The sequence below is a fragment of the Macrobrachium rosenbergii genome, chromosome 7, assembly GCF_040412425.1.
Source record: "Macrobrachium rosenbergii isolate ZJJX-2024 chromosome 7, ASM4041242v1, whole genome shotgun sequence".
Lineage (NCBI taxonomy): Eukaryota > Metazoa > Arthropoda > Malacostraca > Decapoda > Palaemonidae > Macrobrachium > Macrobrachium rosenbergii.
Window position 1 is genome coordinate 16,772,501 of NC_089747.1, and position 17,500 is coordinate 16,790,000.

Consider the following 17,500-nt stretch of genomic DNA (forward strand, 5'->3'; position numbering starts at 1 on the left):
CCACAGCCAGACCTATAACACCAAACACATTCTAGGAGCCCTTTCGTTCTCTGGCAGACCCTCTGACCTTAAAGGCCTTCAGCATTCAACATCCAAGAAGAACCTTTTATTAGTTCAGCGACTTGTCTAACCTGTTCAATGTTGACGAGTCCGGAATGCGTGGAGGGGAATAATTGGGCGCTTTGCCGCGGCTCATTGGTTCTGAGAGAGGCCGAGGTTGTTGCAGTGTTATTATTATTATTATTATTATTATTATTATTATTATTATTATTATTATTAAAAATGAGCGAAAATATATTTAGTGTGATGCCCTGATGTTAAGGGAAAAAGGAGACAAGGAAATCAAGAACAAACGACAAGTCAGTAAATATAAAAGAAAAAAGCCGTATTCATTCTTAAATACCTTACAGGTCAGGAACACGTAAAGCAATGAACGGTCCATGTCATTTCGAATTGGTTAGAAAAAGCCTCTTATTTGTCATGTTACGGGGATTGGCGTCAGCAATCCCGTGATGACAGCGGTTACAATTTCCAAATCTTCCACAAAAGTTTTGTTATGGGAATTTAGGTACTGATAGTAACTGCAATAGACAAAGTTGTAGTAATGATAGTGATGGAAAATAATTTCAGTTTTAAGAGTAGTTTAGGATTGATATTGGGGATCGAATCAAGCTCGGAAGATTTCTGATGTCAAATAATATAGAAAATTATGACAAATGAATTATTGTAGTTTTGATCGTGATCATCGTTTCGACAGTAAAAGCAATGATTATGAGTGTGGTGATCGAATAAAACGGAAATATGGTTATTATGAAAATTAAACAGTTGAATGTTGTCACGAACTAAATCACTGTGATTGAACTAAATCACTGTGATTTTGAAGTTTGAAAATTAAAGTCATTTTGATAGTAGTTCAAGCTCAAGGGGAGAAGTCTCTTCACTCACTAACTGTCTTCTCCATTAAAAAAAAAATAAATCCATTGGCCCTCCTCGCGTGTTTTCATTTTTAAGTGCTTGCGTTGTAAGTACTACAAAGATGATGAGGGAGGGGTGTCGGGGGTGGGGAGGGGAACAGCGGGGAAGGCAGGCAGATGTACGACCTCTTTGCCATCGTCTAGTTTTTAGGAGAATGGCTAATGGAAATAGCCTAGATGCTCTCACTTGATCTTGTTGAGATACTTTCGTCTTAGTTACTGCTTGATGATAAAAAAAAAAAAAAATAGGAGACGGGGTGAGGAAAGAGAATATCAGCTTATAGAATTGGCTGAGGTCCCAATTGTGTCTGCGAGAGAGAGAGAGAGAGGTTGGCAGAAACGAGCACGACAAAGCATCTCGCATTATTCTTGTCAATTTGCATCTTAAAAATCTTACTGCTAATGAGTTCTGGTGTATTTCGTGATCTTCTGCTATTAAGATCGCCATCATATTTTGTTAGCTGTTTTTTTTTTTTTTTTCTTCTTCTTAATTTGGTTCCCTGGCAGTTTTCTTTTATTGTTGGTAAAAGCCGAGCATTCTCTTCGTTTGCAGTTATTGCCGATGAATACACTGACCACTCTCTTAATTGAAATGAAAACGTAATATTGTGGTGTTTTCATCCCGAATCAGTAAGGCGAAAAAGAATAGATTTTCATAATGCGGAAAGCTTATGTTTCCCTTCTAGAGATCCATTACGTATTTTTGTTTAACAGTAGCAATTTAGCATATTTGTACCCAGACATATTCCTGAATGTGTCTGGCTTGGGGAACCTTCAGACTGATAGTTTCGCGAATAAACAAACCACGGCATCCATGAGAGATAAACTACAGAAATGGTCTTTGTTTTTCTAATATAAAGTTAAGACTTATATGTTCTTGCCACTTTTGAGGGAAACTTTTTTTTTCTTTTAATATGAGGTATTTCTGTTACCGTCAGGATGACTTTCCTAAGTGGCATACTATTTTGATGTTACCTGGTGTTATTTGTTATGTGTGAGGTTTTTATCCGTGGACATCTGTGGTAAAATATGGCTAATTATCATGATTGTCATGGTAACCGAACTATATATGTGTTTTGGTGCCTGTTTATGCATTGTAAATAACATTATTTATTCTTTTTGATAAGCGAGATCTCTTCTCTCTGTATTTCCCCTTACCTCCTCTTACTTCTTCCTAATGAACACCATATTCTTTGGAAGCTGGAATTTCAAGTCAGTGCCCCCTGTGGGCTTGTTCCATATGAGTAGGGTTCATCTTCTGAATATAATAATAATAATAATAATAATAATAATAATAATAATAATAATAATAATAATAATAATAATAATAATGTGAATGAACAGCATTGTAAAGTAAGCTTTGTAAAGTGAATGTACTAATTGCTATTTTCTTTGCCCACAGGTATGTAATCAGAACGGTGTACACAAGCAGGAATCTGCTCCTTTTGCTCATGTCCTGGGGGGCGTGAGGCCAGTGTTCGTCTATATGATAATCATCACTTTCTGCTATATGCTTTTATGAGTTATATCTGCCCTCTCTCCGTACACATACAAACCACCCACGTGTATATATATATATATATATATATATATATATATATATATATATATATATATATATATATATATATATATATATATATATATATATAATATATGTGTGTGTGTGTGTTTGTGGCATATGCATTGATTGATTTCAATTATTCACTTGCGTAACAAAAATAAATTATATTGATTCCCTTTTGGGTTGGTGTTTGTAAGAAGTAGCAACAGCAGCGTCTAAGAGAGAGAGAGAGAGAACGACCCCAGATCGTCCTATGACGTACTTAACCACCTCTTGAATTGGAAAGCGGATCCAAATTGGAATTCAGAAAATATAACCAATATAATTATTTTTGGGCTGTCATGTCATTGATTATATTGAAGACGTAGCGAGGATTGTTGATATGATTAAGCTACAGCTACAGCCTTCGTGTTGGTTTTACACAAGTAAGTTAACGGTATCAGCATATATAAAAAAGAAATAATGTGAGGAGTTTTTGTTTTGAGGTGGGATTTTCTGTTAGTGAAATGTATAAAAGTTGTAACACAAAAACATTATTACTGCACGAAACGCTCAACAGCGCTGAATTTAAATTTGTTTGGCAAAGTGAATGTGGAACACAACGAGGTACCAGACTGGAACGCATGCAAAAGTGTTATTTCGGTTTGGTGAAGTTTCTGGGTGAGTGCCAGTTTTCATTCCATGCGGTCACCTTGCCTGCGGATGGCGTCGTATTTCCTTGACCTTAGACTGGAAAGAAAGGTCGATGGCTGCAGAGAAAGCAGGATCTGGAAACGTCCCTGTGAATATTAACACTTTGAATGTGTTCGTTATAAACAACGAGGCAACGCGTGACGCATTCCAGAGAGGGCGGTCTCTCTTCCGGAGGTCTCGCTAGTCCAGTGCTGACCAAGGTACCTTTCTGACTAGATTAGATCATTTTGAATTAATAGCAGGAGGCACTAATTATAGCTCAAGAAATTTCCTTGCTATTCTCTCTCATTCAGGAATGGTTATTAATAAGTTGATTAGGCTATAAAGCAAGGGTTAGAAATTGTCAGTGGTGTTCAGATTCGAGAAGAATAAAAGTGATTAAGCTTTAGTCCTTAATCTGCATGCACATAACATTCATAGAATCACTGACATACCCATTGACACAAAATATAAGAGTTACATACTTGGTAGCCCTTTGTTGGCCGAATTGGTTGAGCTTCAGACCGTCATTCGATGGGCCGGAGTTCGATTCCCGCCGCCGGCTGATGAAGAGTTAGAGGAATTTATTTCTGGTGATAGAAATTCATTTCTCGCTATAATGTGGTTCGGATTCCACAATAAGCTGTAGGTCCCAAGCTGCTAAGTAACCAATTGGTTCTAGCCACGTAAAATAAGTCTAATCCTTCAGGCCAGCCTAGCAGAGCTGTTAATCAGCTCAGTGGTCTGGTAAAACTAAGCTATACTTACTTTACATACTTGGTTAGAATTGTGCATAAAAATCACGTTGGATCTTTAAGAAGGAACAGTTCGACGGTGATTTATAATTAGTTAAAAAGGAGCGCTCTTTTTCACGTGCTGAAGAATTGCTTTGGAAAGCAATCGTTTCGTTTTGTCTCAGAGAATTCACAGGGTTTTTTATTTTTTTTTTTTTCTCAAAGACTAGGAAGAGTTGTACGGATAAACCTGCTGCTCCCTCCAGCTCTTATAGGAAAACAGAAAATCGGTCCGATATGTGCAAGGCACCTCAGAATTCTCCTCAGTGTACAAGACTCAGGACATTGCGTCACCTGGTACATCTTTTCCTCGTATAAATAGCTCCTGTCCGTACCAAAGGAGAAGAACCATCAAAAACAATATGAATTTACTCGTAAACCTTGACAAGGGGATATGGTGGAAGAAGTCCTCTTGCGACACGCCCTTGAGACACTTGAATCGTCCACCTGCTGACCAGTGTTAATGCTGTCCTAAGCCTATTCTCAGCGGCCGCTTGCGATTAACCTTTCCTTCTCGAATACCTCCCTCCCCACCCCCCCGCGACCGCTTATTCTGTTATTTACCCGTGTTTGTATTGGGATCTTCCCTCACTGTCTTTTTTGTGAATAAAAATTGCTATCGTCAGATATTTCCATTATAGTTTTCGAAGATTTGTTTTTCCTTACAATTGCTTCGTTTGTTTTATGTATGCGGTGCCTGAATGCAAGTCACCCGCGTATGTTCACTCGTAGTTATTTAATTTTTTTCCAAAAGTAAAATCAGTTCTAATTTTGCCTCAGTCTCGAGGCCATTCAGCCTGATAACCCCCCCCCCCCCACAAGCACTTCACCCTCGAAGCACAATCTATGGAGAGTATCGCCAAGGGAGAGAGAGAAAGAGAGATAATTGATAAACTGGAAATCCCTGATTTCGCAGGAAAGATTATCTACTCTGAAGTGTCCTTTGCAGGTGGATGTGGGTCGGATCTCATTTTCGGGCGATAAGAGAGAGTACGAGAGGATGATTAAAGACACCATCTCTGCGTCGTCGAAAGGACTGGCTGGTGCTTTGTGCCCAAGCTGTTGTTGCTATTGCTGCTGTTGTTAGTGTCTTTTTTTTATCGCTGCTGTTATTTTTATCACTGTCGTCATCACAAACACAACTGGTGGTTTTATTGTTTTCTCTTGTCTCAGATTTCGCTTCGACTGCTTTTTACCGGCGCGGTACCGATTCTTAGAAAATGACTTACAACACTAATCTGTCCGCACCCAGGTTTCTTCTACTCCAGAAAGTGCCATAATTCAGTACGTATTTATCTTGCGATATATTCCTGATGTTGACGTGTAATTCTCTCTCTCTCTCTCTCTCTCTCTCTCTCTCTCTCTCTCTCTCTCTCTCTCACGGATTTCCTGTTGTTTTGCCATAGAACACTCCACAGTTTTATATTATGAGTTTTCATAGTTGAGAAGGTCTTAGCTTTCATGGCTTTGGAGTATGTAAAATGGAATTGTTGTATTGTTTCTCTCATTTAGCTGTAAGTATCACTATCAGTTAGAAGTATTAATTGTAGTAGTAAATGTTATCAGTGGTTTCACGGTTTAGTGAATTATGTGATGATGATGATGATGATGATGATGATTATTATTATTATTATTATTATTATTATTATTATTATTATTATTATTATTATTATTGCGAACGGATTCATTGGAATTATTGCCTTTTGCCAAGAAACCTCGCAGGACCCAGTAAAAATTGTTTTTCTAGATTATGTATATATAGGCAATGAAAATTTACATTTCGTAAAGGTTTTTGTATATCATACACAAACAGAAGTACAAACAGATTTTGATGTGTTTTTGCACCTACACAAATATGTAAATGCAAATCCTACTTGTACCTGTATGTCGAAATAACCGTAGCAGTTTTGTATTTAGTGTATCAGCTGAATAACAGCATCAAGAATAGTAGTTGTATGTATACAAAAATAATGCATATTGTTGTCCTGACCATTGTTCCTTCACCGTCAGAATGATTGTAATATGAGAAGAGGTCAGAAACGGCAGGTCTCGACCCCACGAACATTATCAGATATGATAGAGCCGATTGATGTTACAAAATGATAAATTTCTTCCACCAAATCTGTTATATACTCTATATAATATACTGTTACATGTTTGTGTGGGTATAATAAGACGATCTGTAAAGCTTTTGAATATACGACATAATTAAGGAAAGGATTTATGTTTTCCCAGAAAAAAGCATTTCCTGTGTCGTATCTCTTTTGAGTGTTTCTTAAGAGTTTTGGTTGTGGACGACAAATGGATGATGTCATATTGTTTTTAGAATTTACACTTTCATTTAAATTTGTAATCCTGCTCTCTCTCTCTCTCTCTCTTGTTACGTCCAGATAAGGCAAATTGTTTATGCTTATTTTTCATTTATCATTTCATTTTAGGGGTTAAAGAAATAAAAGAGAAAACTTTTGACAATTATACATATATACATACATACTTATACACACACATATATACATGTAATGTGTGTGTGTATGCAGGTATGTGTGCATACATGCGCTCGTGTCTTATTATATCGATGCACACACTTACATTATAACCTTGCAAAACTACCTGCAACCAACATCATCGCAATAAATGAAAATTCCAGATGAGAAATATTGGCTTTTCCCATCAAGGTTCACTGGAATTGCACCCTGCTGTTTTTATTGGTGTCAGTGATCACGACCTTAACTCTGCATTCGGAATTAGCCTATGAAAAATCGCCTATTTCATGCCTTGGCACTCGGGATAGGAAAGGGGTCGGCGACCCTTTCTTTACCAGTCTGTGTGGATGTTGGTGTTGCTGTATTTCCAGTTACTTAGATTTAAGTAGCGACTTTTATGTCCGTCGACGGAATTAGCTTGTGGGACACGTCTTTATGGCCTTTCTAGGATATGTGAGGTGAACCTTTCAGTACTATTACTACTAATACTACTGCTATTACTAATGGCAGTACTGAGTGAAATGCTTTTCATAAGGGTTTTGTAAGTACGTTTTCAAAATAACTTTCCGTCTGCCTTTGTCTAGTGATAAATAAAGGTGATCTTAGAGGATGAGACACAGATTTATAAAGATAAATTTATATTTTTCGGCCCTGCCCTGGAATTCAAATCTCAAAGATCAGGGATAAATTCTTTTACACTTCAGTAGAGAATTATTTACTTTCAAGACATGCTCTTAAGATAAAGCACGTATCACCAAGTCTAAATTCTCAGGTATCAGAGATAAAAGCTATACACTTCGAAAGAGAATTTCCTTCTTAGATTACTTTTAGGGACATTAGGCTCTTAAGGAACGCATCCAAAAGGTTAGAGAAAGCTGAACGTTAAGAATTCATAGCGACAAATGTACACTTATATATTTGGACATTCTGATATCATGACCAGCAGTATTATCATGTCATTCATAATGTTTCATATATATATAAACCTGCCCTAAAATCTCAATGTGATCTATCAGATTTACAAGTATTCTGCATTTTCCTCCAAATAAGTTACGGACAGGGTACGGTTGCCGTATAACTGTAGCTGAGCCTGCTTTAAGTAAAATGATATCAAAATTGGAGATGTGGATTCCAGTTCAGTATAGATGCAGACAAACGCAAATTATTACAAGCAGCAGTATGGTCGTTAGGTAATGGAGAAAGCAAACTTTAATCACCTTTAATCCCAAAAAAACTGGAAGGGGCCCATGTGTTTACGTACTCGAGCTCTTTTACAGCGGTAATTTGCATTTGCGTTTATTAAATATAGGACGATATCTTTTATTAGTGGTTGTAGAAATACTGAACGCAGGACCCACCTGTAATCAAGACGGGAAAGAAAACATGATGGAGACGCTCCGATGTGTGATCGTTTCTGAAATCTTAAGCCATGCTGATTTCATCATAGAAGTGTTTGAATTGAATTAAATTGTGCCTCGTGAGAGGCTAGTTTGTTGGACACCCCCTCCCATCCTGTGAGAGGCGTAGCATCAATAAAAGATACATACACAGGACGCCCAAAAGGGTTGGGGCACATATTGGAACAACCCCTGTCATAAGTATTGGATTTTAACATTTGAAGTAAGTACAGTTCGAAATAAACCTATTTATATAAATCATTTTTACTTTTATATATAAATTAAAAAAAATAGACAAAAAAGGGAGTGGTAAGGTACTGAGTCTTGTATTGTCACTATAATGTTCCCATTTTAGTTTTGTCAGCACGACTCCATAACCTTAGTGGCCATTAGTGTATGAAATGCTTAGTTTTTGTGGCCGTAAATCCGCATTTTTATGAGCCATGTCACCTTTTTCCCCTTTTACCAGACAACTTGGTATTAAAACCCATAGTTAAAAGATAACATTCACCTGACTGGAAGTACCAGTAGGTACCGTTACCTGTTACAACAAGTATGGATCTGATGATGGGTGAAATACAGGTGGAAGGCCAGCCTCCCCCCACCCCCGTCCTCACCCATCACTGTGTCGTATTTCTCCGCGGTCAACCATTGTGAGCGATATGATATTAGGACGGGTTGTGAATAAAAGCTGAATTTGAATACCCGTTGGACATTTTCTTCTTCTGTACAGTTCCTCGTAAAATCTGCGACTGGAAAGGGGATTTGGTATCGCATTCGTTTTGAGGGGGTCTATCGAGGACCCCCTTCGCGACGTTTATACGGTGGATGACCTTCTCTCGAAGGCTTATTTTCGGCATGACCTGGATTTTGGAGATTGCTCGAAAATGCTGACTCTGTTAAGAACTGCGAGCTTCAGATTCTAAACTACTAATAATTCAGACGTGCGAATGAAACCAGATTGTTTAGAGAAGGTATGAGAGTCTAGCCATAATCAGTGTCATGTCTTTAGTAGTCTATTATACTGACACCTTAACATCCTCATTAACGTCAGACGTAAAGAAGTGAGGAACTAATTACATAGTAAAATAATACCATAAACCATATTAATTGTTAACTTCATTAGATGCGTCGAACGGTTCCAAATTGATATTACTGACCTAAGTCAACCGGCATGACAGATAGCAACGGTTTACTAATATATTCATTATAATTTGGAATTTAACCTAGAAATCACAAGTGCAAAAATGTCATAGATAAAAACAGACACCCTTAATCTATCCGCCAGGGAGTTTATTCGTTTGTTTGTTGATGTTAACGCCCCCAAGAGGTCCTCTTTTTCTCTCCTTTTATGTCGGACACTGGTACGCTTATCTTTTTATATGTGTAGGGTAATCGGTTTTGTCCCTTTTGTGTCTGGTGATTAGGTATTCGACAGCTCTCTCTCTCTCTCTCTCTCTCTCTCTCTCTCTCTCTCTCTCTCTCTCTAAAATGTACCACTCTGAAACGTAAATAACCAACCTATGCTGTGTTGCATCTCGTTATTTTTTACTGCTCTCTCTCTCTCTCTCTCTCTCTCTCTCTCTCTCTCTCTCTCTCTCTCTCTCTCTCTCTCTCTCTCTCTCTCTCTCTCTCAAAAGAAAATGTACCACTTAAAACGTAAATAACCTGTGGTTTACCTGTGGTCTCGTGATTTATTACTGCTCTCTCTCTCTCTCTCTCTCTCTCTCTCTCTCTCTCTCTCTCTCTCTCTCTCTCTCTCTCTCTCTCTCTCTCTCTCAAAAGAAAATGTACTACTCTGAAACGTAAATAACCAACCTGTGGTGTGTTGTATCTCGTGATTTATTACTCTCTCTCTCTCTCTCTCTCTCTCTCTCTCTCTCTCTCTCTCTCTCTCTCTCTCTCTCTCTCTCTCTCTCTCTCTCCGAGTATAAAATTACCTATTCTGCGGATGTAAATAACCAGCAACGCACACTCCGACTGCATATTAATGGCACGTAGCGAAGGTTTTCTCCGTTTAGAAAAAGTGCCGAAGGAATCGAGAAGAGCTGCTTCTCCCATCCAGTGTCCTCGACGCAGCGGGTGCCGCCGTTGCCCCCTGGCGCCATATTCCCCCGGCTGAATATATAATGGGATTACAGAAGACAGCTAAATAGCTACCGCTCTTACATCTGCGATAAATGCAACTGCTCTGACAGCCGAGCGGATGCTTCGCTATTGACGTGACATCTCGGATTTGTATTTTTTTCTTTTTACGGCTGAGAATAACGAAGCCCCTTTTTATCATATTTTTTGTGATTCAGGATTTATTGTTAAATGGGTGACTTCTGTATACCGGTGTAGCATCAGCTGTAGGAATCAGCATATTGCAGTAGTCGTGTTGTACTGTTATCTACACGTGTCAAGGCCTTTCATATACCTTTGTATGCGTTAAGCTACTGTAGGATAAATTCCTGTCATTCACCGATGCGCTGTATGTGCGTATGTTTGTTCTCACTCAGGAGTTAACAATTGTAATCAATTTTCATTGAGAAATATAATTTTTTTTCAAAATTTCGTTCATAAATGGAAGGGTTTTAAGTATAAATGTAGGTTTTAAATTTACCATTGCGAACTTATGCATATTTTCAAGCTTGTCTATCATGTTTTAATACACCATTGCAACTTTTGCATCAAGTTCTTAATACCCTGGTGCAAATCTTCATCGAGTTCATTTTACAGAAGTTAACTTTTTACGTAAGCTGTAGACTAGAAAGAAAAATCACGTTTTTAATCGAAAAATTTTTAAGCTTTCTTCAGTAGGCTACGTATATTTATAATCTTCCTGGGTGTTGATTGTTTTATTGACACGTATCTCAGTCCGCCCTAGTTTCTTAATGCTTGACCAAACCTGTCGCTTTTGGCAGCTTCCAGACCTGCAGAACTCGACAGTTTGCTGACGTCTGAACCTGGAAGCACACCCTTTAATTCGAACACGTTGAGCAAATGAGGATATTATTAATGTGCGCAAGTCATCAGGTTTTGGATACAGTGAGCTTTCTTCTCTCTCTCTCTGTCTCTCTCTCCCTCAAGTCATCAGTTTCGGATACAGTGAACTCTCTCTCTCTCTCTCTCTCTCTCTCTCTCTCTCTCTCTCTCTCTCTCTCTCTCTCTCTCTCTCTCTCTCAAGTCATCAGTCTTGGATACAGTGAACTTTCTCTCTCTCTCGCTCAAGTCGTCAGTTTTGGATACAGTGAACTTTCTCTCTCTCTCTCTCTCTCTCTCTCTCTCTCTCTCTCTCTCTCTCTCTCTCTCTCTGGTCTGAAAGATCACTCGTGCAAGGTCTTTTATTGGCCTGTTGTTGATTATGTTGATTACTCACGCTTAATTCTGTTGATATAAGCCTTCAAATTAAACGCTGGGTATTATTATTAGTCTGTCCAGTGTTATGGCGGAGTAAGTATGTAAGTATGTATGTATGTATGTATGTATGTGTGACTACGTATGTATAACATACATACGTAAGCAGATGCCATAACTCCTGCAGAGGTGAATGCGTACGTCTTGTAATCCCAATGTATACTTATTTCCTATGAAGAAAAGTCGTCTTGGTTAGATAGTTTAATTTAAATTTATTTTTATTCAATTTTAACTACTTCATAATTCATGTATTAACTGTTTTATATTTTCCATTGTAATGGACATTGTTTCCTTATTGTTTTACCATATCAATACAAAATATAATCTTAATGCGTTAGTGCCCTTATTCAGTGTAACTTTATCGAAAATTATCTAACGAGGCCATTTTATGTAAAATTGAGGTCGATAAGATAATTGATAGCATCCTAAGAGTTGATAATTAACTGTTAAAAATTGCAAGGTCAGAAAATCTTCCCATTGATAACTGATTGATATCAGCGTGAATAATTACACAAGATGGTGGTCAGGGCACAGCAAGCAAACCATTGCATGTGAAAATCACATGTAGATGAACTTATCCCTACTTTAAATTGAAATCGTTGTGATATTATATCTGTATCCTCGTGTTACCTGCTTTTCACATCCACAGATCATTCGGAGTTCTACATTGCAACATATTTTTTTCATTCCTTTGTTAGTGACCTTCTACGAAAGTCTTAACCGTAGAAAAGACTTAAAACTCATCGAAGTCATTAAAGTTATCTGTATTTATCTATCTATCTGTGTACCTCTTTATCTATCTATCTATCTATCTATTATTCCCTTAGTAAATAAAATTCAGAAACAGCCAGCGGAACCATTCTTTTTTCAGTGAAGATTACCCAAGTTAACATTATAATACCTAAATTAAATGATAATGAGAATTAATCAGCAAGACCATTTTTATAATTGATGGTAGAATATAAATCTCTAGCACCATTCAAACGTCTGACGTGGTTTTTCTTGTTTGCAAAGGTCTACCCCTGGCCTTTATCTCTTTCATCTTGAGAGAAGAATCTTTGCAATCTGCCAGCCTTCGTATGAAAGCCCCAAGTTACATTCAGACGCGGGGGAACCCAATTTCGGTTCACGGTCGAAGGAATTCTGAAGTAGGAGGCCCATACGCCTGACGACACTGGCACAGACTGGCTCAGGACTTTTCCGAAAAGAGTCCAGATTTTAGCATTTCATCTCTCTCTCTCTCTCTCTCTCTCTCTCTCTCTCTCTCTCTCTCTCTCTCTCTCTCTCTCTCTCTCTCACCGTTTTGATGTTATTGTAGCTCTCCTTTCACTCCGTGTGCCCACTCGCTTCTTGTACCTTTACTTCTGCATCTGTCCACTGGGTGTGCTACAGGAGCCCTTCCACCTGTTGAAATATTTGTTGTCTAAAGTTCATGGGCCACTTAAAACAACATGCCCCACCTTTCCCTCACCTGTGTAAGTCAGCATTCTCACTCTTTTCCTTTTTCGTAACTTACGTTTTTTTTTTTACAAGTATTTGGATGAGGAAAAAGAACATCGCAATTTGCGGACGTGTGTTTATGTACTCTCTCTCTCTCTCTCTCTCTCTCTCTCTCTCTCTCTCTCTCTCTCTCTCTCTCTCTCTCTAATATATATATATATATATATATATATATATATATATATATATATATATATATATATATATATATATACTGTATATGTATATATGTATATCTGTCTATTATATATGAAGATATGTATATGTGTGCCTTTTTCCTTTTATTACATTTACTATTACACGGTCGTATATTGGTCGTTATGTCCCCCCGTATACTATGATTTATGTGTTGTTACTTGTTTTTGTTGTAGATGTTCAGGTTTACCGTATTAGCGTCATCTACTTTCCACAGGTTTTGTTAGGTTATGTACATCGTGTAGGTGTTATTAGAATCGTTCATGTTCCTGTGTCTTGTTGTGATCGAGCTTTTAACCTTTATAGTCAGGTCAGGCAACATCCCAAGCATGTCTGCTCTCGTGCTAGCAAGCGACTGTTGGGAAACCCGCTTATCTCAGGCAGAGCGGAATTCTGAGACCCATTCATAAGGTTCTATCTTCCTTTTTTTTGGTAAGGATATTATTATTATTATTATTGATTTTGTTAAAAGGATGCTTCTACAGCTAGAATATTTGTACGTGATGTGACGGATATGGGTGGATGATATATATATATATATATATATATATATATATATATATATATATATATATATATATATATATATATATATATATATATACAATATATATATAAATAGATATAGATATATATATATTATATATGTATATATATATATATATATATATATATATATATATATATATATATATATATATATATATATATATTGTACAAGTAGGAGAGAATGAGAGTGAGAGTGCAGAGCAGAATATGACTGAATTCCGTAGCACCTTAAAAAGGGTGAGACGGAAAGCATTGGTTGGTTTAGTAGAGTTCACAACAGCCGAGATATGCCAGTGTTTACATTTTCACCGCCATCCTTTCGCTTTCGCCAAAGGAACGCTCTTTCTCATCTACTTGACCGGCATTCGGTGTTCTGACTTGCTGATGCAATGTCTGGAAGTCTTTTATTGCTTTGCAAATAATAATGATCTCTTGTCTTATTGATATTGTTGTTGATGTTGCTATTATTGTTCATATATTTGTACGTTATTTAACAACCTTCCACGTTGGTCGCAAACAGCATAAAAACTAGCCTAGCGTATCTAAGAAAGTACAGCAACCTGATACAGTCGTCACGACTGTAGAACTCTCATTGTTTTGACCAGAACACACACACAGACTGAGTTGGGAGGGGAGGGAGAGAGGGAAGGAAGGGCATTGCGATAGTTTTTTATAACCCGCATTTCTATGACTTCAGTGGACCCGAGGGCCCAGTATAGGACTGATCGAACGCACAGTAGCCAGAGGATGAAATTGGGACTACGAGCAGCCGGCTGCCTCAAGGAGACTATTTCGAATATGGCAGTCGCTGAGAACCCTTTTTTCAAATATGGCAGCTGAAGAATTCCAGTGTAACTCGAAGCATTTGTTCTTTATCGACTGTTGGAATAGCGGAGTCTTCTCTGGGTGTGCCGAGAGAGAGAGAGAGAGAGAGAGAGAGAGAGAGAGATTGAACTTTCCATCGAGGTGGATTTTCAAATCCATTCTCTACAGATATCTCGAAGATAAGAATGGGTTGTAGCTCTCGTAAGTCTTGGGAAATAAGAGCGTTTTAGCGTATGCATGGCTGGTTTTATCCGGTTAAAATACAGTACTCGGTAATTGCCTTTATTTGTCTTATCAGATCTGCTAAAAGGGTATACTTATTTATTCATGTGTGTTTGAAGTAGCGCAGACGAGTGAAGTGCAAGTCGATATTTATGATGTTAACGTAGCTTTTATTATGCTGGTATGACAGTGTATATTGACTGTCACGTCCAGTTAGTATTCCACTCAACCGTATCAGATATGGCAGCATCACAAAAAAGTATGCATATAGAGACCGCATGTTTCATACCTTAAATACCTAAAGGTAAAAGGGAAAAAAATCACTAGTACCCAGCAGATACCGATAAGAGCAGTGGAATCCTGCCACGAAGGGGCGGGGTTAACCCCCGAACTGGAATACCTGACTCTCCTTTCCCCTGTGCTTTTTGTAGGGTTAATTAAAATATCTTGAAATTAAGTAGGACGAACCTGGTGAGAAACCTTGAAATGAGTTTTCATGTAACTATGGTTATTTATTTATTGCAACAGCTGCGTAGGGTGAAGGGAATGCATATTTGGTGTAGTTCGCTGTAATAGTATGTATGTAACATGATGCACAAACGTCCAAGTGTATATTAGTGTATATTTTTGCAGTAAAAGATATATAAAATTTTATAATAAATGTAATAAACAAATATATACCACTAATACGGTTAGTTAGTTATTTGACGACAGAGGTTTAAAAAAAAAAAACTTTGTCTCCTGCCTTTTGGTGACATATTTACTCGTAGCTTGCCACAGTCCCATCACTAGTAACGGCTGTAGTTTTTATTGCTGCTGGGTGATAAGAAAAAATAGGAGCACTGTGCGATAATGAAACGCTCACGAAAGCAAAATTGCTTTAGGCAGAAAGTGATAATCCAACTGATACCGATAAAGGAAATAAAACTATGCCAACAACTACGCGAGATTAGCCCTGCAACCTGAGTGTCACATACTCCTTTCTCCTGCTGTTTATTTTTAGGTTAATAAAGGCGCTAATGGATTTCCAGAAAATAGACTCGTATTACTCTCTCTCTCTCTCTCTCTCTCTCTCTCTCTCTCTCTCTCTCTCTCTCTCTCTCTCTCTCTCTCTCTCTTCACGAAATCTATATTTCCGGTCCCTCCAGATTTAGATTTCGAATTTAAGTTTCGAAAAGACGAGGACCTCGGTAAGGGAACAGACGTTCCAAAACGCTACTCATGTCACTGCCGCATCCGTTCATTACAAAAAAAAATAACAATAATAAATAAATAAACAAACTTTCCAGCCTAGCAATGACTAGTGATGTTTTTTTTTAATACCTCGAGTTGAGTTGCAATGCACCCGGGGTAAGAAATTTCGGTCTCCAACAATTTGAAAAGTAAAGAATGGTTGCATGTAATATATATATATATATATATATATATATATATATATATATATATATATATATATATATATATATATTTTATATATATATATATTATATATGCATTATATATATAAATACACACACATTATATATATATATATATATATATATATATATATATATATATATATATATATATACATACATACATATATATACATATATATAAAGAACATGGTAATTCACGTGGATCAAAGTCTATTAATTCATATAGATCAAGGAACATTAACGTGATCAAAATTATTGTAAGTTAAATAAGGGCAAGGTAAATGTAACCTTGAATATTGATATTTCTTATATTTACTCTAAAGATATGAGTCAGTAACACATATACTGTAGTATGTACACATTTAGTGTATATATTAGAGTGCAGATATACACGCGCATATGTAAAATACAGATTGTATGCGCATTACATGAAATACGTTTCAAAAACTGGTCCGAATCGCAATTCATTTGAAACCTTCTTAAGTTAAAGAACTAAAAAGATGGGCGAAGCTTTTGCATGAGGTGAAGAAAATCAGTGATGCTTTAACTTTGGAAAAAAATCATAAAATCGTGACTTCTGTTAATATGCAAACTAAGACTCGATAAAATACACGAAGCCAGGTACACAACAGTTGTCAGATTCCATTTTATCTTAATGTTTAGTGTGTGATTTACTGATGAATTGCCTTGCTTGCTTAAAATTCCAGAAAAGGATGGGTCGTTTGTTTGTTTGTTTGTTTTTACTGCGGTACGAGTGAATTCTGTTGCAAGTATGAACAAAGTTTTGTAACTTCTGAGCGAAATGTAGTTACAATTAAATCGTCTCTGTTACGATTGGATGCTGATGTGCTAAGACTGAACATAATCACGCCACAGATTAGCGTAGCTGTCTTACGACTGAACTTGGTGACGCATGGCTGAACACCGGTATGGTACGATAAGATTTAAAGCAATGACTGTACCGTTAGTTGTGCCCTAGTATTGTAGTGTAGATTGAAACCATATGCCACAAACACCCTTTTGCCCACTTGCGTCTAACGCTGTCAACCGTTGCAAGTTGCAGATATACTGTATTTTTTGACTTGAGGTCTGCTGTCATTGGCGACAGTAGATCTCTTAATTTTCGTAAGACATTTCTGACCATTTTTTTGTGTACTTTTATACCTTCCTCCTTTTATCCTGGTCGGACTTTCCATTTATTTATTTGGCCTTCTGTGTGTACTTTTCAGAACATGCTACTTCTTTCCAACATGGCAATAACGATTTTTTAATTTTTGAAGAATAATCGAGGTTGGATTATTATAGTTCTTTGTATTAAAACAGATCTTTGTACACCTGATTCTACACGCAACACGGGATGACACGATAACAGTGGCCATCCTGAGGAGTTGTGAAATAAGTCAAGTGACGTCGCAGCGTACTTTTTTTTTTAATAAAGTATTACACTTGACTCACGTTGCATATAAAAAATGGTTCGAAGGAGAAGATAAAGAACCAGGGAAGTA

General features: G+C 37.3%; 1 protein-coding gene across 4 annotated transcripts in view; it reads left to right on the forward strand.

Annotated features, from left to right (window-relative positions):
• Mitf (transcription factor Mitf) overlaps positions 1-17,500 on the forward strand; it is a 230,507-nt gene that overhangs the window by 194,308 nt on the left and 18,699 nt on the right. For 2 of the 4 annotated variants that reach the window (XM_067106686.1, XM_067106685.1), the window contains exon 5: positions 2,377-2,435. The exons of the other annotated variants lie outside the window; for them this stretch is intronic. In XM_067106686.1, coding sequence (XP_066962787.1) covers positions 2,377-2,435 — 59 coding nt within the window. The remainder of the gene's footprint in view (positions 1-2,376; positions 2,436-17,500) is intronic. 4 annotated transcript variants of the gene reach the window in all.